The sequence below is a fragment of the Chiloscyllium punctatum genome, chromosome 1 (assembly GCF_047496795.1).
Source record: "Chiloscyllium punctatum isolate Juve2018m chromosome 1, sChiPun1.3, whole genome shotgun sequence".
In the NCBI taxonomy this organism is placed as follows: Eukaryota; Metazoa; Chordata; class Chondrichthyes; order Orectolobiformes; family Hemiscylliidae; genus Chiloscyllium; species Chiloscyllium punctatum.
Window position 1 is genome coordinate 126,844,494 of NC_092739.1, and position 25,749 is coordinate 126,870,242.

Consider the following 25,749-nt stretch of genomic DNA (forward strand, 5'->3'; position numbering starts at 1 on the left):
CCCTTTGGTCCAACTAGTCTGTACGATCTTGTTTCCCAAACTAAACTAGTCCCATTTGCTTGTGTTTGTCCAAATCGTAGCCATAGAGATGTACAGCACAGAAACAGACCCTTGGGTCCAACCCATCCATGCTGACCAGATATCCCAACCTAATCTAGTCCCATTTGTCAGCACTTGGCCCATTATCCCTCTAAACCCTTCCTATTCATATACCCATTCAGATGCCTCCACCACTTCCTTTGGCAACTCATTCTGTGCACCACACTCTGCGTGAAAAAGTTGCCCCTTAGGTCTCTTTTATATCTTTCCCCTCTCACCCTAAACCTATGCCCTCTAGTTCTGGACTTCCCCACCCCAGGGAAAATATTTTATCGATTTATCCTATCCATGCACCTCATAATTTTATAAACCTCTGTGAGGTTCCCCCCTCAGCCTCCAATTCTCCAGGGAAAACAGCCCCAGCCTATTCAGCCTCTCCCTATAGGTCAAATCTTGCAATCCTGGCAATATCTTTGTAAATCTTTTCTGAACCCTTTCAAGTTTCACAACATCGTTCTGAAAGGAAGGAGACCAGAATTGCATGCAATATTCCAACAGTGGCCTAGCCAATGTCCTTACAAATGCAACATGATCTTCCAACTCCTGCACTCAATACTCTGACCAATAAAGGAAAGCATACCAAACGCCTTCTTCACTATCCTATCTACCTGTGACTCCACTTTCAAGGAGCTATGAACCTGCACTCCAAGGTCTCTTTGTTCAGCAACATTCCCTAGGACCTTACCATTAAGTGTATAAGTCCTGCTAAGATTTGCTTTCCCGAAATGCAGCACCTCACATTTATCTAAATTAAACTCCATCTGCCACTCCTCAGCCCATTGGCCGATCTGGTCAAGATCCTGTTGTACTCTGAGGTAACCTTTTTTGCTGTCCACTACACCTCCAATTTTGGTGTCATCTGCAAATTTACTAACTATATCTCCTATGTTCACATCCAAATCATTTTATATAAATAACCAAATGCAGTAGACCCAGCACTATCCCCCTCAACCTTTCCTATTCATGTACCTGTCCAAATGTCTTTTAAATGTACCTGCACCTACCACTTCCTCTGGCACTTTATTCCACATATGAACCACCCTCTGTAAAAACGTTGTCCCTTAGGTCCCTTTGAAATCTTTCTCCTTTCACCTGATGCCTTCTAGTTTTGAACTCCTGTACCTTAGGGGAAAAACCTTAGCTATTCACCTTACCTATGCCCCTCATGATTTTATAAGCCAATATAAGGTCGCCCCTTAACTTCCTATCCTCCAGTGAAAAATGTCCCAGCCTATCCAGCCTCCTCTTATGATTGAAATCCTCCACTCCTGGTCGCGTCCTTGTAAACCTTTTCTGTGCCCTTTCCAATTTAATAATATAGAAATTTCATAGAAATGCTCTCCGACTCTCAACTTTCACCACTTGCTCACTTTGTTTCCTAAAATTAGATCCAACACTGTCCTGTCTCATTGGACTTTGTATATGTAGGCTTTACATCTTTTAAGAATTCCTCCCCCTCGAAGTTTTTCATACCTTGTGTATTCCACTTAAAGTTCAGGATGTTGAAACTCCCTACTATTATTATTCTGTCATTTTTACACTTTTCTGAAACTTGTCTACATAGCTACCCTTCAAGCTTTCCATGACTGTTTAGCAGTGTCTAATACACTCCCAACAGTGTGATTGCTTCCTTTTTGTTTTTGAGTTTTACCTAGGTGACATCAATTAGGAACCTTCAAATATATTAATCCTTTTTTTTGCAGTAACTGACTCCTTGATCAATATTGTGATACCACCTCCTCTTTTACGATTCTCCCTGTTTTACCTGAAGATTTTATACCCTAGAACATTGAGCTGCCAGTCCTACTCCTCCCCAGGCATGTCTCTCTGATAACAATGATACAATAACTCATGCTAATCAATACCCTCAACTCATCTTCCTTTAAGGAGAGTGATGAGGGCAAGAAATTGTCAGCAATGCCCATGTTGCATAGACAATTAAAATAATGTAACTTTCCAAATTTTCAACACTCTGCTCAAGTAAAATGTTTTTCCTTTAATTTTGAGGTTGATGTCCTAATGCCAAATGTTGGTGAGATTGTGGGAGGGTCAATGCGTATCTGGGACAGTGAGGAGCTGTTGGAAGGTTATGAGCGTGAAGGCATTGATCCTACTCCTTACTACTGGTACACTGACCAGGTAAGTTGGAATTGTTTATTTTCCAGGTCATTTATCAAAAGTGGTTCACAGCCTTTTCACTTCATAGGGAGACTTCAGGAAGTGTCCTTCACTTGTTTTGGTTCGGTGTATAATCCTTCTGATTGTATCTGCAAGTATTAGTTTTCTACATTTACATGCAAACAAAAGTTGTGTAATCTTACCATGTTAATTGCTGTTGAGCTGGAGTACCGTTTGGCCTGTGTAGGTTAGTATTACACTATAAGTGTATTTACCAGTCTTAGTCATCAATGGAAAGACAAAAGTGCATTTTCATGTACTCATCTCCCAACACTGCTATCCACCATCTCACCCCTCCCTTTGTACCAACAGTTTCTATGTGTACTCTTAACAGTGAGCTTAAAATATGAGTCAATATAACCATGTAATAGTTCGCTATAATTTCTTGTAGTAATATTCTAATTCACAATTCATGCATGTACATTTAGATTTTTTTTTATTTCTTGATAATGCCAACATTTTAGGAGCATTTAGTTTTCGTCTCGAAACTTTAATTTGTTCTCCCTAATTTCAAATTTTTTTTCCCCACGTTATTTTTCATTTCCAATTTCCTCTCTTTGAGGATTTCTCCCGAGGGAACTGTTCTTTGGATGTCAGCTGTATTTTTAGTACCTTATAAAAGTAGTCATTCTTTAAGGGTACCTAAACTGGGTAATAGAAGTCTTACCCCAGTTGGAGACCTAGGGAGAACACCATGTCACTTGCTTTGGGAAGGCCTGTTGCATGAAGTGCTTCTCAAAGGCCAGCAGCTGTGAATTGCCATCAGTGCTGTTTTGGAATCCACAAGCTATCGTTATAAAGTGTGCTTTTCTCGCAGAGGTGGCTTGAGTTCCCATCTGGTAACCTCCCTCCCAATTGAATGCCCCCATCTCTCTCAACTTGCCTCCAGAGGGCACTAAATCCCACCCATCAGATATAAAGTACACACAATTTCAGTTTGGTTCACTTTGCGTTCTTACCTTTCACTTGGATAGTTACAACTTGAAGCACCACTTGAAAAAGTGAGCTGAGAGTTCAGTTCAAAACTTCAGTACACCACTGAAGGCGTAGTGCCCAGTTTGACTGCCTATTTGATGTTTCTGTAGACTAAATAACTAGTGCTTTTTAGCAATGCGTTCATTCAGTTCTCTGAGCAACACTAAACAACCAAAATTTAATTATTTCTCATTACTGTTTCTTGTTAAATTGGAAAATCTGGCAGCTAATCACTTCAGTACAATTCATTTCTGTGAATGACTTTAAGATATTATGAGGCGATGCTGTACAGGTGTTAGTTTTTTCTGTTTGTACATTGACCTTCTTTGGCTGTTGGCACTACACCCAGCCAATGTCCTGTCATAATCAGCATTCAGTCACTGGACGTGTTGGTCACTGGACAGTAAATAAATTCTTGGACCAATGAACATCTACAACTACATCTAAGCACTGAAGCTAAAGGTGAAAGGAAACATAACTCTTGTGGTGCTTTGAAATTAAACTCAGCGCCACCATTTTTTTTATATAACCTTCCTAATATTTTTGAATTAAAAGGAAATGTACTTGTATATTGCAAATTATTATTGTAGCCATCAAGTTCCCTCAAGCTTTCAGGAGACCCAATTAATTTTGATGTTACTTACAATAAATGAGATGTGACAATTGTGAAAGCATTTGGGAGAACTCCCTGCTGCTCTATAAATACAGTGGGATCTTTGATGGCACCTTGAGTAAGTTGATTAGGTCTTGTTTTCATACCATAAAAACGCTCCATTGTGTGCATGCCTATTCAACTGACTTCAAATTTTTCATTTCCACTTGTGTTCTTTATTTGTATTCTTATTCCTCCTAGCGTAAATATGGCAGTTGTCCTCATGGTGGTTATGGCCTGGGTCTGGAACGATTTTTAACATGGCTTCTCAACAGACACCATATTCGTGACGTATGTTTGTATCCACGCTTTGTTCAGCGGTGCAAACCGTAACACCTACTTGGTGCAACACTGGAATAAAATAAATTTAATGTACTTTATCTCTTGCATAAAAAGAAGGAAAATTGTAAAGTGATCAGCAGATCCATCAGCATCTGAAAGCACTGGCTTTCAGGTACAGACTCTTAGCTAAATCCTTGGTCTTTGTTATCTGTATTTTAAGGATTGCTTGACTGCTGGAAATTGACATCACTTTGTCATCAGTAGGTTATCTTGTCTTCACGTACAATATTGATATCAAGAATGCTTGTTCAAAATTTACAATAATAAATCATTCTAACAATTTGTGAGAGTTTTATTTTTGAATTCCTTTGCTACTGCAAAATATACATTATTAACTATTAATGGCTGATTGTAGCAGAAAAGGAATGATTTCCTGCAATGTTGCTTGCTTCTTCAGTCACCTAAACAGGACTTGTTTACAGAATTATGAAAATCATGCATGTTTCATTACATTATGTACTTCAAGGTTCATTCTGATTCTGTTGGAGAGAACCTGGCAAGGCTACAAAAATAACCTTATCAATAAGTAATGGCACTGCTCGTATCTAGTATAAAGCAAAGCCATATAAACCAGAAGGATTTGTGCTCACGTCTTGGTGATTTCAGGATTAACTAATCTCATGTAAACATACAAAAATAGGGGCAGGCCATTCAGCTCTTCAAGGCAGAAGTGGATACTGCAGATGCTGGAGATTAGAGTCAGGACTAGAATGGTGCTGGAAAAGCACAGCAGGTCAGGCAGCATGTGAGGAGCAGGAAAATCAGCATTTTGAGCAAAAGCCCCATCATCAGGAATTCAGCATTTCAAGCCTGCTGCACCATTCTATATGGTCATGGTTGGTCATCTAACTTGGTATCCTGTTCCCACTTTCTCCTCATACTCTTTGATCCCTTTAGTCCGCAGAATTATATCTAATTCCTTCTTAGAAACATTCAATGATTTGCCTTTTAACTACTTTCTGTGGCAGAAAGTTCTGCAGGTTTACCACTCTCTGGATAAAGAAGTTTCTCCTTATCTCAGGACAAGATGGCTTATCCCATATCCTTAAACTGTGATTGCTGGTTCTGGACACTCTGGTCATTGGGAACATCTTTCCTGCATTTACCCTGTCTAGCAGTGTTAGAATTTTACACGTCTGCAAGATCCACACATTCTTCTAAACTAGAGTGAATATAGTCCAATCAATCCAGTCTCTTGACACATCAGTACTGCCATTTCAAAAATCATTCTGACATTCGTGAGGGTTTTATTTTTGAATTCCTTAAATATACATTAATAACTAATCATGGTCGATTGAACCAGAAAAGGAATGATTTACTGCAATGCTGCTTGCTTCTGGTGAATCTTTGTTACACTCCCTCTAGACCCTTCCTCAGATAAGGAGACCAGAACTGCACACAGTACTCCAGATGCCATCTCACCAAGGCCCTGTACAACTGTAGCATGACATCCCTGCTCTTGTATCAGAATTCATGATGAAGATCACTGACAATCCACTCAGTATATGTGTCACCAGTCTCAATCACGAAATCTTGAAGAATAGAAGAGCTGAATATTATTTAGAAAGCTGCAGCACCAAGGCTTTTGCGAGTCCAAGTACATAAACTTTTAAACAAAAAATAAGGTGTTTAACTTCAGTGAATGGTAGAAAAAGCAAGCAGAATTTCGACTTGTGTTTCAAACGGAGTGGAATTTAAAAATAGGAAGGTCTTGCTAAAACTATGCAAGGCCCTAGTCAGACCAAGCTGGAATGATGTGAATAGTTTTGGTCCTCTTATCAAGGAAAAGATATATTGGCACTGGAGTCAGTCTGAGAAGCTTCACTAGGTTGATCCTAGGCATGGAGGGATTTTCTTATGTGAGGTTGGTCTTGTACTCATTGGAGTTTGGGCGAATGATTGGAGATTTTAATTTCCATCAGCTTCTCTGTTATAATTTTAAATCCGTGCCCCAGAATATTAATGTCCAAGTTACCCATCCAGTGACCTTACCACTACACCACCATCATCCAGTTTTTATTGGCTCTCCACTTAACACTTCTTTAAAATTAAACATTAATACCATGCTAGTAAATCTCAACAGTTTCCCTCAGGCCTTAATATCTTTTCTAAGATGAAGTCGCCTTGTATTGGGCACAGTGCACTAGAAGACATGTATGCAGTGTGAGATAGAAATGTACCATAATTACTTGCTTTTACCCTCTACGCCTTGATTTATAAAGCCAAGAATCCCAAATGCTGTTTTTCGAGTTTTTAAACTTGTTCTACAGCATTCAACTTGTTTGAGCATGTTATGCCACATCTCAGGCCATCATGAGTTGGAACTTAAACTGGACATTCCAGTCAGAGGCAGATTTGTTATTGTCTTCACTATAATCATCACTATAATTATAACAATGATGTTGCAGTTCTTACAGAGACTTGGTTGAAAGAGGGACAAGACTGATAGCCTAACGTTATGGGATTTAAATGTTTCAGGTGAGATGGAGAGGGATATAAAAGAGGTGGGGGAGTTGTGTTACTGACTATGGACAATATCACAGCTGTACTCTGAGGATGCCTTGAAGGGCTGATCTAGTTAGGCAATTTGGATAGATCTTAGGAATAGGAACGCTGCAGTCACTTTGGATTGTATTCCAGACCTCCCAACAGCCAGCAAAAGAGAGAAGAACAGATATGTGGGCAGATTATAGCAAGATGTAAAAACAACAGTGTTGTTGTCATGGGTGATTTTTAACTTCTCCCATGTTAACTGGGTTAAGAATCACGCAACACCAGGTTATAGTCCAACAGGTTTCATTGGAAGCACTAGCTTTCGAAGCTCCGCTCCTTGATCAGGTGGACAATTTTTTAAAAAGGTCAGTTGATTAGAATTCGCAACCAGCATGTTCCTGTGAAAATGAAAGAAGGATGGCAAGATTCAGAAACCTCTGATGACAAGAAATTATGAGCTTCGTCAAAAAGTCAAAGGAGGAAAACATAAGTTTCAGGAAACTGAAGACAGACCCTTGAAGAATAAGGATATAGATAAAATGAATGGCAGGTGTCTTTTCCCTTAATTTCAAGACTAGAGAACATATAATATTAAGGTCAGATGAGGTATATTTAAAAGAAGAGGGAACATTGTTTTACATAATGGTTAAGTGTGTGGAATGAACTTCCAGGAAAAGTGGTAGATATGTATACAGTTAGAATGCTTAAAGCACATTTAGATAAATACATGAATAATAAATACTTTGAAGGATATAGGTAAAGCACGGGCAGGTGGGACTAGTTTTGGATTATGGTCAGCATTGACTGAAGGATCTGTGTTGGTGCTGGATGGCTCTATGACGATGACTCTAATATAAATAAAACAGGAAAGAACTCAAACAAATAATTAGGAGGGCTAAAAGATTTCATAAAATGTCCTGGGCAAATCTGATTAAGGAAAATCCCAAGGTGTTTTATACATAAATAAGGAGCAAGAGAGCTAGGGCAAGGGTAGGTCTACTCGAACAAAGGAGGGAATTTCTGTGTGGAGCCAGAGGAGATGGGTGAGGTCTTTAACAAATACTTTGCTGAAGCATTCACAAAGGAGAAGGACGTGGTGGATCGTGAGTTTAGAAAGCAGTATGTTGATATTAAAAAAGGTGTTGGGTGTTTTGAAAACCATAAAGGTAGACAGGACCTGAAAGAATCTATCCCAGAACACGAAGGGAGGCAATGGAGGAAATTGCTAGGGCTTTGTATCTTGGAAATCTTTGTATTCCTTTAGTAACAGTAGCGGTCCCGAAGGACTGGAGAATAGCCAAAGTTGTTCCTTTATTTAAGAAGGACAGCAGGGATAACCCGGGAAAATGACAGGCCAGTGAGCCTTTCATCAGTGGTAGGGAAATTGTTGGAGAAGGTTATTAGGACAGGATTTATTTGTAATTTGGAAAAGTGTGAACTTATTAACAATAGGCAGCATAGGTTTGTATGGAGGAGGTCACGTCTCACAAAATGGATTGAGTCTTTTGAGGAAGTGAGAAAGTTGTTTGAGGCGGGATGATAGATATCTACATCAACTTTAGAAAGACCTTTGACAAAGTTCCTCATGGCAGGCTGATACAGAAGATGAAATCACATGGATCCATGGTGAACTGGTGAGATTGATCTAAATCTGGTTTGATTGTAGAAGACAGAGTAATGGTGGAAAGCATTTTTCTGATGAGCTCTGTGACCAGTGGTGTTCTGCAGTGATCAGTGCTAGGACTGTTGCTGTTTGTAAATATATAAATGATTTGGAGGAGAATGTAGGTGGCCAGATTAGTAATTTGAGGATGGTACAAAGATTGGAGAGCTGTGGATAATGAGGAGGATTGCCAAAGCATACAGCAGGAGATAGATAGTGTGGAAACTTGGATAAAGAAATGGCAGATGGAATTTAATTTGGATAAATCCAAAGTGATGCAATTTGGAAGATCTAATGCAGGAGGAAAGTATATGATAAATAACAGAACACTGAGAAGAATTAATGTGCAGAGGCATCTAGATGTAGAAGTCCACAGAATGGAAACAGAATTCAATAAAGTCAAGACATTTAGCATGCTTGCCTTCATTGGTCAGGGCATAGAGTATAAAAATTGTCAAGTCGTGCTGCAGCTCTATAGAGTTTTAGCTAGGCCATATTTGCAATATTGTCTACAGTTCTGGTAGCCACACTACTAGAAGGATGTGGAGGCTTTGGAGAGAGTACAGAAAAGGTTTACCAGGATGTTGTCTGGTTTGGAGGGTATTTGATGTGAGGATAGATTGGAAAACTCTGTATTCACTTGAACATTGGAGGCTGAGGGGCCAACTTGTAGATGTTTACAAAGCTATGAACAGTGTGGATAGACTGAATAATCAGAGCCTTTTTCCCAAGGCAAAAATGTCAATTACTAGGGGAAATAGGTTTAAGATAAAAACGGGTAAGTTTAAAGGAAAGTTTTTTTTAACACAGTGTGTGTTCAGTGGCTGGAATATGCTACCAGAGGAAATGGTGGAGGTGGATACAATAGCAACATTTAAGAAGCATCTTGACAGATATACAAATAGGCAGGGATCAGAAGGATTATGGACCATGAAGAGACAAAAGGGATTTAGTTTAGAAAGACATCATGTGTTGGCACAGTCTTGGTCGGATGAAAGGCCTATGCCTGTACTGCTCTTTGTTTTAACCATATCGCTGCTGCTTCACTGTCACTGGGTCAACTTCTTTCATTCATTTTTACAGCACTGTGGCTGGACCTAGACCCCCAAAACAAAACACCAATGATTGCAGAGGTTCAAGAATGTAGGTCACCACCATCTTCTTGAGGACAGTTTTGGGTGGACAATAAATTCTGGTGCAGTGATACCTACATCCTGTGAATTAAGGAGAGCCCCCTCCCGATCCCTACAGTTCCAATCTTTCACTATCTCTTATTATTGTCCCTATCTGTTACCACCCACCACTGCATCCGCTTCACAAAATTTGCACCTGCCTAATTTAAAATAGTATTAGCATGCATGAGACAGTGTCAGCAAACACAGCCAAGACAATACACCTGTGATTTGAGTGGGAATTTAGGATCTGGCCCAATCCTTATCTAGGGTTTGGAGTCACTTTGATCAAATAATTTTAAAAATACCATATGTAATTTTTTTTTCATAAATTGGGATTTTTTTGGCAGTGTGTGGGTTTTGGATTATTAATTTTAAAACCGTTTAAATAACCAAATTGTCATTTATATAAATGGTTTGGAAGAAAATTCAGGAGGCATGATTTGTGAATAATACCAAACTTGGTGGTTTGGCCAACAGTGAAGAAGGTTATTTAAGATTACAAAAAGATCTTGTTCAATTGAGCCAGTGAGCTGAGGAGGGACAGATGGAGTTTAATTTGGATAAATGTGAAAAATTGCATTTTGGTAAAACAAACAAAGGCAGATTTAGACAGTTAATGGTAGGCTCCTGGTTAATATTGGATTAGTGGTGCTGGAAGAGCACAGCAGTTCAGGCAGCATCCAACAAGCAGCAAAATCGACGTTTCGGGCAAAAGCCCTTCATCAGGAATAAAGGCAGTGAGCCTGAAGCCTGGAGAGATAAGCTAGAGGAGGGGTGGGGGTGAGGAGAGAGTAGCATAGAGTACAATGGGTGAGTGGGGGAGGAGATGAAGGTGATAGGTCAGGGAGGGGAGGGTGGAGTGGATAGGTGGAAAAGGAGCTAGGCAGGTCGGACAAGTCAAGGAGACAGTGCTGAACTGGAAGTTTGAAACTATGGTGAGGTGGAGGAAGGGGAAATGAGGAAGCTGTTGAAGTCCACATTGATGCCCTGGGGTTGAAGTGTTCCGAGGTGGAAGATGAGGCGTTCTTCCTCCAGGCGTCTGGTGGTGAGGGAGCGGCGGTGAAGGAGGCCCAGGACCTCCATGTCCTCGGCAGAGTGGGAAAGGTAGTCCGGAGTCCGTGTGGGATGAGTTCGTTACGGAGGCATGCACTGAGGAAGCAAATATGGCTGTGGTACTGAGTTTGTTTCACGACATGGTTGAAGAGCTTCTGAGCAGAGGAAATGACCTGGGAGTTGCAGTGTGAGAGGGACTCCCTGAGATTAATATTGTTGAACAGAGAGACTTAGGGGTTCAGGTGCATTGTTACGTCACTGGTAGACAGAATGGTTAAGAAGCTATTTTTCCTTCATTGCTCAGACCATTGAGTATTGGAGTTGGGATAACATGTTGAGGATATTGGTGAGGCCATTTTTGGAGTACCATGCACAGTTATGGCTGCCCAACTATAGGAAGGATATTACTAAACTGGAGAGGGTTCAGAAAAGATTTACCAGGGTGTTGTTGGGACGAGGGTTTGAGCAATAAGGATATGCTGGGACATTTTTTATGAGAGCGCAGGAGGTTGAGGGGTAACGTTATGGAGGTTTATAAATTTGAGAAGGGCATAGATAAGGTAAATAACAAATGTCTTTTCCCTCGGGTGGGTGACTTCAAAACTGGAGGGCATATTTTTAAGGAGAGAGGAGAAAGATTTAAAAAGCCACTAAGGGGCAACATTTTTACACACAGGGTGGTTCGTATGTGGAATGAAGTGCCAGAGAAAGTGGTAGATGCAGGTACAGTTACAACATTTAAAAGACATTTGGATAGGTACATGAATAGGAAAGGTTTATTGGGATATGGGCCAAATGCAGGCAATTGGAACTAGTTTAGTTTGGGAAATTTGGTCAGCATGGACTAATTCGACCGAAGGGTCTGTTTCCGTGCTGTATTACTTTGACTGTATAATTCAGAACTTTTATTTCTTCATGTATCTAATTTTATGACTACAATTTTGTACTTGAAGGTCTGTAATGCTGGACTTTTTATTTCATTATATTTGTTTTCTTCTGAAGAATTTGTTCTCAAGAATCTATCTAGGTACCTTTGTATCTAAGATGGCACTATAAGTGGTGACTTGTAAACTTTTCACTGTACAGTAAAGCTAATTCAAATCAAAATTCGTGTATGAGTGTTCAGTTGTGTGGTGGGCAGAACTTGACATGGCAGCATCCTGTTGGTGGTAAATGGCTCTGCATCATAGCTTTGTGAAATAGCTTGCTGAACCTGTTCAAATCTTTCAGATAGACAGCATTTTTCAGGTCTGAGCGCAAGCATGCCAAATTTCAACCAATTACCTAAATTTATACTGCCGGAAAAAAGGGTTGATTCAATTAGCTATTTATAAGGCTGCATAGCTTGTGTCCCTGGCATTGCACAAAGACTGAAAATTGTATGGTAGGAAAAATATCTTTTGAGTGAGACAGTAAAATGTTGGCACTTCCCCCACTCTGGTGGATATAAAAATATCACAGCACTGTTTGGTAAAGAGCAGGTGCGTTATTCATAGTCATCAACAATTGCATAATTCTCATTGCACGGCTACATGTGGGAAATTACTGTCAACAAATCGGCTGTTGCATTTCTTATATAACACTCCAAAAACAGCTCATTGCTTGGAAAGCACTTTGAGATATTATGTAATACCGGAAAGCGCTGTATAAAGACGTTGTTTTCTTTCACTACTTCCTTTACAGTGTTGTTGGAATGATTTGGGTGGGCGGGAAGTGAAGTTCAGGATAATGTAGCACCTCCCTGCGCCCTGGTTCTGAGTGTTTCTGGGGCTGAGGGCGGGGCTGGGGGCTGGGGGCTGGGGGCGGGGCCGGGACCTGGGGGCTGGGACCTGGGGGCTGGGGCCTGGGGGCTGGGGGATGGGGCCTGGGGCCTGGGGGCTGGGGGCGGGGCCGGGACCTGGGGGCTGGGGCCGGGGGCTGGGACCGGGGGCTGGGGGCGGGGACTGGGGGCGGGGACCGGGGGCTGGGGGCGGGGACCGGGGGCTGGGGGCGGGGGCGGGGCCGGGACCTGGGGGCTGGGGCCGGGGGCTGGGACCGGGGGCTGGGGGCGGGGACCGGGGGCTGGGGGCGGGGACGGGGACGGGAGGTGGGACCTGCTGAGGCAGTCACAGCACACTCTCGGACGGAATTGAAAGCTGCGCAACATGGCGTTACTGAGGATGTGTTCCCGCTTCTGTGTCGGTGAGTGCCCTCGACAACAATCATCCTGCGCCATGAGAACTCTGTCAGAACAGAACCTGACCCGTGTCCGTGACGGTCAGGGTCAGGGTCAGGGACAGGGACGACCTCTCCCTCGGGCTGTCCGCTCTCCCGCTGTGGTCAGGTCTCCGCGGCGGTTCTGGAACTTTCCTGTCGGGGTCCGGCCGGGAGGGGAAAGAGGGTGGGGAGGGAGTGTGTGAGCCGGGGGTGGGGGTGGGGAGGGAGTCTGTGTGAGTATGTGTGTGTGTTTGTGTCTGTGTCGGGTGGAAGTGTGTGTGTCCCGGGGGGGTGGGGAGGGAGTCTGTGTGAGTATGTGTTTGTGTCTGTGTCGGGGGGGGGGTGGGGTGGGAGTGTGTGTGTGTCCTGGGCGGGGGAGGGGGGTGGGGGTGGGGTGGGAGTGTGTGTGTGTCCTGGGCGGGGGAGGGGGGGGGGGTGGGGTGGGAGTGTGTGTGTGTCCTGGGCGGGGGAGGGGTGGGGGTGGGGTGGGAGTGTGTGTGTGTCCTGGGCGGGGGAGGGGGTGGGGTGGGGTGGGAGTGTGTGTGTGTCCTGGGCGGGGGAGGGGGGGGGGTGGGGTGGGAGTGTGTGTGTGTCCTGGGCGGGGGAGGGGGGTGGGGTGGGGTGGGGTGGGAGTGTGTGTGTGTCCTGGGCGGGGGAGGGGGGTGGGGTGGGGTGGGGTGGGAGTGTGTGTGTGTCCTGGGCGGGGGAGGGGGGTGGGGTGGGGTGGGGTGGGAGTGTGTGTGTGTCCTGGGCGGGGGAGGGGGGTGGGGTGGGAGTGTGTGTGTGTCCTGGGCGGGGGAGGGGGGTGGGGTGGGAGTGTGTGTGTGTCCTGGGCGGGGGAGGGGGGGGGGGGTGGGGTGGGAGTGTGTGTGTGTCCTGGGTGGGGGAGGGGGGGGGGTGGGGTGGGGTGGGAGTGTGTGTGTGTCCTGGGCGGGGGAGGGGGAGGGGGAGGGGGGGGGGGGGGGGAGGTGGACATGTCCCCAGCCAAAAGCAGCTGCAGTCTCCAAATGTTGGTTTTTGTCCCTTTTGGGAGAAGGAGCTGGAGAAGGAGATAGAATCTTCTTGTTGGAGAAAGTGAGGACAGCAGATCAGAGCTGAAAATGTGTTGCTGGAAAAGTGCAGCAGGTCAGGCAGCATCCAAGGAACAGGAGAATCGTCGTTTCGGGCATGAGCCCTTCTTCAGGAATGAGGAAAGTGCCAAGCAGGCTAAGATAAAAGATCGGGGGGAGGGATGTTAGAAATGCGATAGGTGGAAGGAGGTTAAGGTGAGGGTGATAGGCTGGGGTGAGGGCGGAGAGGTCAGGAAGAAGATTGCAGGTTAGGAAGGTGGTGCTGAGTTCGAGGGTTGGGACTGAGACAAGGTGGGGGGGAGGGGAAATGAGGAAACTGGAGAAATCTGAGTTCATCCCTTGTGGTTGGAGGGTTCCTAGGCGGAAGATGAGGCGCTCTTCCTCCAGCTGTCGTGTTGCGATGGTCTGGTGATGGAGGAGTCCAAGGACCTGCATGTCCTTGGTGGAGTGGGAGGGGGAGTTGAAGTGTTGAGCCACGGGGTGTTTGAGTTGGTTGGTCCGGGTGTCCCAGAGGTGTTCTCTGAAACGTTCCGCAAGAAGGCGGCCTGTCTTCCCAATATAGAGGAGGCCACATCGGGTGCAGCGGATGCAGTAAATGATGTGTGTGGAGGTGCAGGTGAATTTATGGCGGATATGGAACGAACCCTTGGGGCCTTGGAGGGAAGTAAGGGGGGAGGTGTGGGCGCAAGTTTTGCATTTCTTACGGTTGCAGGGGATGGTGCTGGGAGTGGAGGTTGGGTTGGTTGGGGGGTGTGGACCTGACGAGGGAGTCACGGATGGAGTGGTCTTGTCAGAACACTGATAGGGGAGGAGAATATATCCCTGGTGGTGGGGTCCGTTTGGAGGTGACGGAAATGACGACAGATGATACGATGTATATGGAGGTTGGTGGGTGGTAGGTGAGGACCAGTGGGGTTCTGTCCCGGTGGCGATTGAAGGGGCAGGGCTCAAGGGCAGAGGAGCGGGAAGTGGAGGAGATGCGGTGGAGAGCATCATCGACCACATCTGGGGGGAAATTGCGGTCTTTGAAGAAAGAGGCCATCTGGGTTGTACGGTGTTGGAACTGGTCCTCCTGGGAGCAGATGCCGCGGAGACGAAGGAATTGGGAATATGGGATGGCGTTTTTACTGTGGGCAGGGTGGGAGGAGGTGTAGTCTAAGTAGCTGTGGGAGTTGGTCGGTTTATAGTAAATGTCCGTGTTGATTTGGTAAATTTGAGGTCGGGATGGAAGTTAGTAAAGTGGATGAACTGTTCAACCTCCTCGTGGGAGCACGAGGCAGCGCCGATACAGTCATCGATGTAGCGGAGGAAAAGATGGGGGGTGGTGCCAGTGTAGCTGTGGAAGATGGACTGTTCCACATATCCTACGAAGAGGCAGGCATAGCTGGGTCCCATGCGGGTGCCCATGGCTACTCCTTTGGTTTGGAGAAAGTGGGAGGATTGGAAAGAGAAGTTGTTAAGAATGAGGACCAGTTCAGTCAGTCGAAGGAGGGTGTCAGTGGAAGGGTACTGGTTGGTACGGCGGGAAAGGAAGAAGCGGAGGGCTTTGAGCCCTTTATGATGGGGGATGTAGGTGTACAGGGACTGGATGTCCGTGGTGAAGATAAGGCATTGGGGACCGGGGAAGTGAAAATCATGGAGTAGGTGGAGGGTGTGGGTGGTGTCTCGAACGTAGGTGGGGAGATCTTGGACTAAGGGGGACAGGACCGTGTCGAGGTATGCAGAAATGAGTTCGGTGGGGCAGGTGCAGGCTGAGACAATGGGTCGGCTGGGGCAGTCAGGTTTGTGGATTTTGGGCAGGAGGTAGAAAGGGCGGTGCGAGGTTGTGGGACTATGAGGTTGGCGGCGGTGGATGGGAGATCCCCTAAGGAGATGAGGTTATGGATGGTCTAGGAGATGATGGTTTGGTGGTGGGAGGTGGGATCATGGTCAAGGGGGCAGTAGGAGGAGGTGTCTGCAAGCTGGCATTTAGTTGCCAGGTCCACCTTATTTTGGACATTGGTGGATTCCAATTGATATGACTTTCTCATTCAACAGAAGCGCAATTCTTCATATATATCTGAGAGTCTTGAATTTGAATCTATTCTCCATTGTGTGACATATGGGGTCAGAAAATTGCGAAAGGGATTAATTAATCTTATATCTGCACCGCCCACCACCACAAAAGTCCGTGGACGGTGAATCAATTTTTTAAAAATTCATAATTTTTTTAGCTAAGAATATTTAGGTGATAAATGTTGTTGATGGGAGACATTAGCCAAAATCCAAAAGAATTGATGAGACTAGGTAAGGGACTGAATGGTCCACTCCTCCTCCTCCTAAAGTATCGTTGTGCAGCCAAGTATCCATTTCATTTCAGGGATTCATTAAAACATACCACAGGAAGCTGGCTATTTGGCTCATCTCGCTTTGAGAGGGTATTTGTTCCACATCCTGCACACAACCTTGCATTTTTGTCTACAAGGTTGCAGTGCTGTTCCTTCGTCATGTAGCTGATGAAGAAGCAGCACTCTGAAAGCTAGTGCTTCCAAGTAAACCTATTGGACTATAACCTGGTGTTGTGTGATTTTTAACTTTATCCTTTTTGTAAAGGTATTTCTGAAAACATCCTCCACTGCCTCTTCAGGTAACTTGTTCCTGATTTGAAACAAGCCTTCTTCCCCTCTGTTCCAGATTTTTTTCTTGCATTTTGTTTGAGGCTTTTGATGTATTAATGGAACATTGTTTTCAAACAAAATGTTGTAGAGCTGGAAAGCAAAGCAAATATTTGTAATTTCTGACAATGTGTAAAGAAAGAAATGTTTGTGTTTCAGGTGGATGACATTTTCAGGTGCTTCCTTTTCTCCCCCTCAACTTTATTTAATAAGCTTTGAATCTTAGTTATAATTGCTTCCTGGTATTCATTTTTTTTGTTTCCTCCTTGGCACTCAAAACACATTTAGGTGATCCACAATGATTTGTCCTTTTATGCGGAAACCTGAATAGCAAGATTTAGCACTGCTGAAGAAATTTAATTCTGCTTCACACTTTGATTCTTGCAGTTGCACTTTGCTTGGCGAAATGCACAAGTTTTTCAAAAAATATAATATCATAAAGGGGTTTGACAAAGTATCTCACGCAAGGTTAAGACATTAAGAGCCCATGGTGTTGGAGGATAGAGAATTGGAAATAACAGCAAATGAATGGGGATAAGGGGTGCTTTTTCAACACTAGACACTTTGACGATAGTGACTAGTGGGGTTCCGAGAGATCAATCCTGGGACCCATTTCTTCACAATTTACATTAATGATTTGGAAGAAGACAGTGAATGTACTTAGCCAAATTTGCAGATGACACTAAATAGTTGAAAGGAAATTGGGGGTTACATACAGTTTATGGAAAGATATTGATAAGTGGGCAAATATTTGAGAACAAAATTTCAGAAAATTATTTAAATGGGAAGAAATTGAAGAAAGCTGCAGCACAAATGGACTGGAAGTGGGGTAAGTGTGGGGAAGGCAGGTTACTTGTGCACGAAACATGGAAAGCTGGCATACAGGTGCAACAGGTAATCAAGAAGGTTGGTTCTTATTTCAAGCGGGTTGAAGTGTAAGAGTAGCGAAGTCTTATTGCAACTGCTCAAGGTGCCGATGAGGCCAGAACTAGAATACTGTGAATTTGGTTCCCTTGTTGAAGGAAAGATATAATTTCTTTGGAGGCGGTTCAGAGAAGATTCACTAGGATGATCCCTGAGTCAGAGGGCTTGTCTTCTGAAAAAAAGATTAAACAGGTTGGGACTCTACTCAGTGGAATTTCGAAAGAGAGGTGATCTCATTGAAACATGTAGGATTCTTAAAGGGCTTGACAGGATAAAGATGGAGAGGATGTTTCTCCTCATGAAAGTGTCTTGGACCAGAGGGTAGAGTCTCAAAATCAAGGGGCACTAATTAAGACTAAGACTTAAGGAGGAATTCCTTCTCTGAAGTTTGAGAGTCTTGGAGCTCATTTCACAGAAAGCTGTTGGGGCAGGATCCTTGTGTGTGTTTAAGGCTGAGATTCACGCTTGATCAGTAGAGGAATCAAGGGAAAAGCGTAGGAATGTGAACGTAAATAATGTCAATCAGCTTTGATCCTCTGGAATGGCAGAACAAGCTCGAGAGACTGAATGGCCTACTCGTGTTCTTGTCTTTAATGGGTTTGTTTGAACAAAAGTCCCATGTGAAATCATTAAAACTTTGTTTTAATATTTCAATGCCTTGCTGAGTAGACATAAAATATCCTGTGCCATAAAGTGCAGAAGAATAGTGAGGTCGTGTATGAACATTTTTACTAAGGCATTTTTACTGCTGCCTATCCTACCACTAAGAAATTAACCAGGCATTTATTTCACTTGCTGTTTCTGGGATCTGCTGTGAGCAAATAGGCTGCAGTTTTTGCCTAAAAATGGTCAAATTGCAAGAGACTTAGCAGACTGTAGGCTGCTTGATATTAGTTATGGTTGAAAATAGTTAATTGCTTACAAAGCACTTCAGGACATCAAGAAAGTACACTTTGACTCTGTTCCTCTGTTACCTTGAGCTGAGCAGAGTTGTAACCCCGAGCTTGTACAGGTCTGTGCCAAGAAATTTTAAGGATATATGTATTTATGGTAGAATAATGACTTTGCATTCAATCAGAAGGATCAGTCAGGGTAATGTCTCTGTCAGCTTATTTTGCTCTCTTCAAGAGAGTCTGTCTTCGATGTCAGTCCTCTCCTCGCTGATCATCTCTGAAGTTTGCCAGGATTTGTCAGGGTGATATTTGCCTCATGAGAAAAATAAGAGGTGGGAAGTTATTTTATGAGGGAATGACCGAATACAGAAGTGGAATTATAGGCTGTGTAACTTAAATAATTATGCTATGTAGAACAAAAGGAAACATCTTTGTTAGACTAGAAAGCAAGAGATATTAAATGACAAAGCGAATGATGGTGCAAGTTGAAAGGCTATGTTAGTATGAAGAAACCAGGCTTAGGACAAGAAGACCTGTGAAAGGGAATAGTCGAATCATCAATGCCTGTTGCGTGCACAGAATGGCCAGAGATCGTGATTACAGTTTTGAGGTTACTTAAGATTTGGAGATGCTGGTGTTGGACTGGGGTGTACAGAGTTAAAAATCTCACAACACTAGGTTATAGTCCAACAGATTTATTTGGAAGCACTAGCTTTTGGAGCATTGCTTCCTCATCAGGTAGTTGAGGAGCAGCGCTCCGAAAGCTAGTGCTTCCAAATAAACCTGTTAGACTATAACCTGGGATTGCGTGATTTTTAACTTTGAAGTTATTTAACTCCGTGTTGAACTTTAGAAACTAATTGTGCCTTGAGTAAAACCCAGTGGAGGCTCGAGCAGTGCAGACAGCAGAGGACAGATATGAATGAGCTTACAGTCCTATTTCTGGACTATAGACAGATATTCTGTAATGTGGTCATGTAGTTTAGATTTGTCCTTGTAATTTAAAAGGGACTGCATGGTGAAAAACACATATGGTATACCAAGTTGAAACAAGTACAAGTAATTCAAAGTTATACCTGGTGAAGGAGTATTTGGGGCCTTGAACATTGGGAGGGTGAGTAATGGCAGCTACTGCTTCAACAGGACAGGTGACCAAAAACTTGACCAAAGAGAGAACTTATAAGGAGGGTCCCAGAAATTCATTCTGGCAATTTGAGATTTAAAAAAAAGAAAATGAAAAAGGTGAGAGTTTGAGGAAAGTGCATTTCTGGGAAAGAATCAAAACCTGGAAATTCAAAGCCAAATATAGATTTGAGTGCAAAGCTGAGAATTTTAATATAATGTATCTGGAACCATAAAATCAATGCGTGTACTTTAAGACCCAGGCAGCGGATTTCTGGGTGAGATTACATTTCTGGAAGATGGGAGGCTGGCAAAAAAAAGGATCAGAAAAGCTGCTTTATGAATTTACTTGTGCAGTCCTTTATTACTACAATCTTTTACATATAGATGGGAGTAAGTATATTGATAATTGTCTGAAATTAGATGTTGCTTTTCAAAGCAGCAAACCATTGCTCCAATAACGATACCTATAATATATTTGTAGCTATTAATTGGGTGAATTGTATTTGAATTATAGATCATACGTCTTTGAGCAGTGATATTTTCAGTTATGTTTGCCCAGGATTTGATACTTAAAACTTGCTTTATCAACAGACTTAAAAATAGAACAAATATTTTATGATTAAGTAATTTGGTCTGATCTAATGTCTTTCATCTCACTAGTGTGAGATAATGCAACATTTTCATAATCTCCATTAATAGGGCCAATCAGAGACCCAAAATAAATTTACACACTCAGAGGGGAGAATGACTGAGCTATTAAATGTCTTTACTGAAGAAAAAGATGCTGTCTAGGCCATCGTGACAGAGAAAGAGACTGTTCATAGAAAGGACCAAATTAAGAAGGAAAAAGTCTTGGATAGATTGTTGAAGATAACAAAGCACAGGGACTGGATGATATGCATCGAAGAGGGTTTTGTAGGAAGTGAGCATAGATATTGCAGAGGCACTGGCCATAATATTTCTGTCTTCCTTGGACTCTGGGGAGAAGACTAGAGAATTGCCAACATTCTTTGGAAAGGCTGCAGACGAGATTTACTAGGATTTTGCTTGTTATGGAAGGAAGGTCTTATGACGAAAGGTTGAGGGACGTGAGGCTGTTTTCGTTAGAAAGAAGGAGGTTGAGAGGTGACTTAATAGAGACATATAAGATATTCAGAGGGTGGACAGGGAGAGCCTTTTTCCAAGTATGGTGACAGCGAGCACGAGGGGGCATAGCTTTAAATTGAGGGGTGATAGATATAGGACAGATGTCAGAGGTAGTTTCTTTACTCAGAGAGTCGTAAGGGTATGGAATGCCTTGCCTGCAACAGTAATAGATTTGCCAACTTTAAGTACATTTAAGTCGTTATTGGACAAGCATAAGGACATACATGGAATAGTGTAGGTTAGATGGGCTTCAGATTGGTATGACAGGTCAGCGCAACGTGGAGGGCCGAAGGGCGTGTACTTCACTGTTATGTTCTATGTTCCAGCTTTATTCAAAAAATGGTTGAGAATAAGCCCAGTAATTACAGACTAGTTAGTTTAATTGTGATAGTAGAAGAACTTTTGGAAACCATTATTTAGGAATGAATCAGTAGTCACATTGAAAAGATAGGTTGATGAGGAAGAGTCAGCATAGATTTCCAAAGGGGAAACCGTGTTCAATTAACTGGGTGGTGTATTTTTGCAGAGGTAATGGAAAGGGTTGATGAGGGTAATGTTTTTGATGTGGTATACAGATATCTAGAAGGCATTTCATTCAGTGCTTCACAACAGACTTGAAAGTTGTAGGTCATGGTATAAACAGGACAGTATGGATACAAAGTTGACAGTGATAGAAAGCAGGTCATAATGATCAATGAATAGTTTTTGGGCTAGAGGAGGGTTTATCGTGGAGTTCGCCAGGGATAGTATAGGGACCCTTGCTTTTCCTTGTATGTAATACATACATATTGGTGACCTGGATTTTGATAAGCAGCAGATAACTGCAAATTATCTCACTTTGAATGAATTGTAAACACAGTGCAACTTCAAAAGGGCATTTACAAGTTGGAGGAGATGGCAGATGAGGTTTAATGCTGAGATTTGTGTGTAGTGATTGTAATGAGGTCATCCAGGTGGACAGCAGAGAGTAAGATTCTTGATTGGGTTGGTTAATATGGTCCAATCAGGGAGTCCTGACTAACCGATTTTTAAAAAAAGGGATTTGAGGTTTATCCTCATCTCCCTGTAACCTGGTTGAATGGTGGGGTTTGGGACCTTGTTTAGCTGCTCCTCTCCCTTGTAAAATTGCTGTCTCTTTGCATACAGCTGTTAATGTTAACAGTTTTGTCAACTGAATTGTTTAATAAAATAAAAAAAGGGGGAAAAGGAACAGAAGTGTCAGAGGTTCTGTTCACTCAGAGCTAGCTCTGAGAGACCTGCAGCAGTGTCAAGGGCCCTCCATGTGTAAATAAAGGGTGACTTGCTGACAGGGTACCAGCCTCTGTGAAATTATTTTAGTGTGATGTTGGAAGAACACTATAAAAGACAATACAAAATAGGAGCGCAATTCTAATGCGCACAGTTCATTGGCGTAGCAAGGCACGTGAATAGAGCAGTAAATAAAGTATATGATCTCTGCTTTATTAATAGGGACATTAACAAGAGCAAGAAGTCAATGATGAACTTGTACAAGACACTTGTTAGATCTCACCTGGAGTGTTGTGTTCAGTTGTGGGTACCACACGATAGGAAAAATGCCAAAGCATTAGAGAGAGTGCAGAAATGATTTTACTAGAATGATTCCAGGTACGAGAAACTTAAACTATGTGGATAGATTGAAATAATTAGGACTAGTCTTCCTGGAGAGAAGCAAGTTAAAAGGTAATCTGATTGAGGTTTTTAAAATGATAAATGGACTAGATGAACTGTTTCCACTTGTAAAAGAAGCAAGAACAAGAGGACATAGATTTAAAATGAGGTTCAAATGAAGCAAGGGTAATGTGAGAAAAAGTCTCTTTCCACAGTGAGTTGTTAGGTTTTGGAATGCACTGCCTGGAAATATGGTAGAGGCAATTGAAGCATTCAGGAGGGCATTAGATGGTTATTTGCATAGTAATGATGTGCAGGGATATGGAAAAAGGCAAGAGACTAGCATTAGATAATACAGCTAGTGTAGATATGATAGGCCCAATGGCCTCTGGCACCATTATGATTCTGTGACTGTAGAATGAACTGTTAGAACGATGATTTGCTTCATCTAGCATGCTTGCAGAGTATGTTTTGCATTCTTTGAATTGTCTGATAATGTGAAAAATATATTCTGTTTCTTGTGCAGTCACGAAGAACAACTCAAATAAAATGTGTCCTCGTGCCCCGTGGCACTGGCATTCAACCTCAGCAGCAGCTGAGCAAAGAGCTGATGTAAAAGAAAAGCCTCAACTCAATGCAAGGTAAATTAAAATTTTGTTGTATAAAATTGTTGGTTTGATTGAAAGGTTTGTTCCAATGCTGTACATCACTGACTCTAAGTGAACTTTAGGGAGGAGGAGAGGGAAATTCTTAACAAGCTTTTCAAATGGCTAGTCTTAAAGAGTACTTTTTGAGGAGACGTTTTGAGGCTGGTCTTTACGTTTTAAGGAGCTTTGAAAAAGTTAACTATCCAAAAGATAGTTAAATCTTTCAAAGCTTGTCAAAAAATCACACTCTGAAATGGCCCAAGTTGATTTTTGTAAGTATTTCTTCCACATTCAATAGAAAAGTTAGAACATAAGAAGTAGGAGCAGACCTTAAAGTGGAGTCACAGGTAGATAGGATAGTGAAGATGATGTTTGGTATGCTTTCCTCTATTGGTCCGAGCATTGAGTCTAGGAGTTGGGAGGTCATGTTGCAGCTGTACAGGACGTTGGTTAGGCCACTTTTGGAATATTGCGTGCAATTCTGGTCTCCTTCCTATCAAAAGGATGTTGTGACACTTGAAAGGGTTCAGAAAAGATTTACAGGGATGTTGCCAAAGTTGGGGGATTTGCTTGATAGGGAGAGGCTAAATAGGCTGAGGCTGTTTTGCCTGGACCATCGAAGGCTGCGGGGTGACCTCATAGAAGTTCATAAAATCATGAGGGGCATGGATAGGATAAATGGACAGAGTCTTTTCCCTAGGGTGGGGGAGTCCAGAGGTAGAGGGCATAGGTTTAGGGTGAGAGGGGAAAGATATAAAAGAGACCTAAAAGGGCAACCTTTTTCACACAGGGTGGTATGTGTATGGAATGAGCTGCCAGAGGAAGTGGTGCAGGCTGGTACAATTGCAACATTTAAAGGCATCTGGATGGGTATATGAATAGGAAGGGTTTGGAGGGATATGGGTCAAGTGCTGGCAAATGGGACTAGATTAGGTTGGGATATCTGGTCAGCATGGACTGTGTTGGACCGAAGGGTCTGTTTCCATGCTGTACATCTCTGACTTAAGCCATTCTGTCCTTTGAGTCTTCCCAGCCATTTAACAAGACCATGGTTAGTATTCCCCAAGGCTCAACTCCTCCTTTGTGACTCAACATGGTCTTCAACTCCCCAGTGTTTCAAAACTGTACCTACCTTCTCTCTAAATACTTTAAATGGTCTCGTCTCCAAAGCTCACTGAAGAGAATTCCTGACATTCACTACCCATTTCACACCTCAGTTTTAAATGAGTGACAGTTTATTCTGTAACTATGTCCGATAGAATCTTAAAATCCTTAGAGTGTGGAAGCAGGCAATTCAGCCCATCAAGACCAGACTGACCTTCTGAAGAGCATCCCACCCAGACCCACCTTATACCTGTGACCCTGTGTTTCTCATGGCTAATCCACCTAGCCTAAACATCCTCGACAACTGGAGCACCGAGAGGAAACCCGCGCAGATGCAGAGAAAACATGCAAATTCCACATGGCAGTTGCCTGATGCTGCAATCAAACCCATGTCCCTGGCACTGTGAAGCAGCTGTGCTAACCACTGAGCCCCTAGTTCAAGGTGATTAACACCCCCCGCCCCCAAAAATACTTAGCCAAAACACAAGCTCACAGTGAGAATATGTCTTCAACATCTACCCTGTCAGACCCTCTCAGTATCTTGTATGTTTGAATAAGATCACCCCTAATTCTTCTAAATTCCAATTAATAAAGGCCTAACCTGTTCGCTGTTCTTAATAAGTCGACCCCTTCAATCTACAAATCAGCTTTTGAACAGACTCCAATGTCAGTGCATCCTTATTTAAATAAAGGGACCAAGATGGCACACCATACTCACGACGCAGCCTCCCCATCACCCTGTTGTTATAACAAAGCTCAGTGTTTGTAAACTCCAACCCCCTAGCAATAAAGGCAAAATTTCATTTTCCTTCTTATTTGATTGCTATACCTAAATGCGAGACTTCTATGTTTCATTCATTAGAACACTGTGATATCTCTGTGTTGAACTTTATTGGAGCCTCTCTTCATTTAAATAATAGCTTGCCTTTTGATTTTTCTTACCGAAATTCATCCTTCACTACGTTACACTCCATCTGCCAATATTAGCCATCCAATCAACCTATTGGTATCCCCTTGCGGATTCCTTATGTCCTTATCACAGTACAATGACCTCATTGCATTTTCTGTAAATTGGGTTACATTGTACGCTTCTCCCTTCTGAGTCATTAATACAGATTCATAATTGTGGTCACAGGACTTATCTTCATTGTACTCCACTTATATCTTTCAAAGTTGATTTTAAAAAAAACCATATCTTCCCAACTCTCTTTGCTGTGTTAACCAATCCTTGATCCATGCCAGTACTGTACACCCTGTACTGTCAGCTCCAATGTTATGCAATAATCTTATGTGGCATCTTCTCAAATGCTTTCTGAAAATCCAAAAACACTACACTTTCTGATACCCCTTTTTCAATTCTGCTCGTTATATCCTTAAAGATCTCTAGGAAGTTCATCGAACATAATTTTGCCTTTCACAAATCATGTCGACTGTGATGACATTGAGCTTTGCTAAAATGCCCAGCTCTTTTTTTCCTTAAAAACTCTAACATTTTCCCAATGGCAGATTCTAGGTTAAGTAAGATGTTTCTTGCTTTCTGTCTCTTCTCCCTTCTTGAACAGGGGTATAACAATAGCAGTTTTCTAATTCACTGCCACAAACATCTGGTATCATCAAAATTTGGAGTAGGTTGGATATGGAAATATGAACTGGTAGACTTAGAGTTTGCTCCTTTTTAAATAATTAAGTCAACAAGAGTTAAATCAATATTGCTTATGTTTCCCATTTCAT

The 25,749-nt window shown here is 42.7% G+C and overlaps 2 protein-coding genes across 2 annotated transcripts in view; both read left to right on the forward strand.

Annotated features, from left to right (window-relative positions):
• nars1 (asparaginyl-tRNA synthetase 1) overlaps window positions 1–4,528 on the forward strand; it is a 48,012-nt gene extending 43,484 nt beyond the window's left edge. Inside the window, exons 14-15 of the mRNA XM_072573846.1 lie at window positions 2,107–2,238; window positions 4,106–4,528. Coding sequence (XP_072429947.1) covers window positions 2,107–2,238; window positions 4,106–4,237 — 264 coding nt within the window. The 3' untranslated portion in view covers window positions 4,238–4,528. The remainder of the gene's footprint in view (window positions 1–2,106; window positions 2,239–4,105) is intronic.
• Window positions 4,529–12,700: 8,172 nt separating this feature from the next.
• fech (ferrochelatase) overlaps window positions 12,701–25,749 on the forward strand; it is a 58,613-nt gene continuing 45,564 nt past the window's right edge. Inside the window, exons 1-2 of the mRNA XM_072573853.1 lie at window positions 12,701–12,811; window positions 22,794–22,908. Of these exons, the coding sequence (XP_072429954.1) occupies window positions 12,775–12,811; window positions 22,794–22,908 (152 nt within the window). The 5' untranslated portion in view covers window positions 12,701–12,774. The remainder of the gene's footprint in view (window positions 12,812–22,793; window positions 22,909–25,749) is intronic.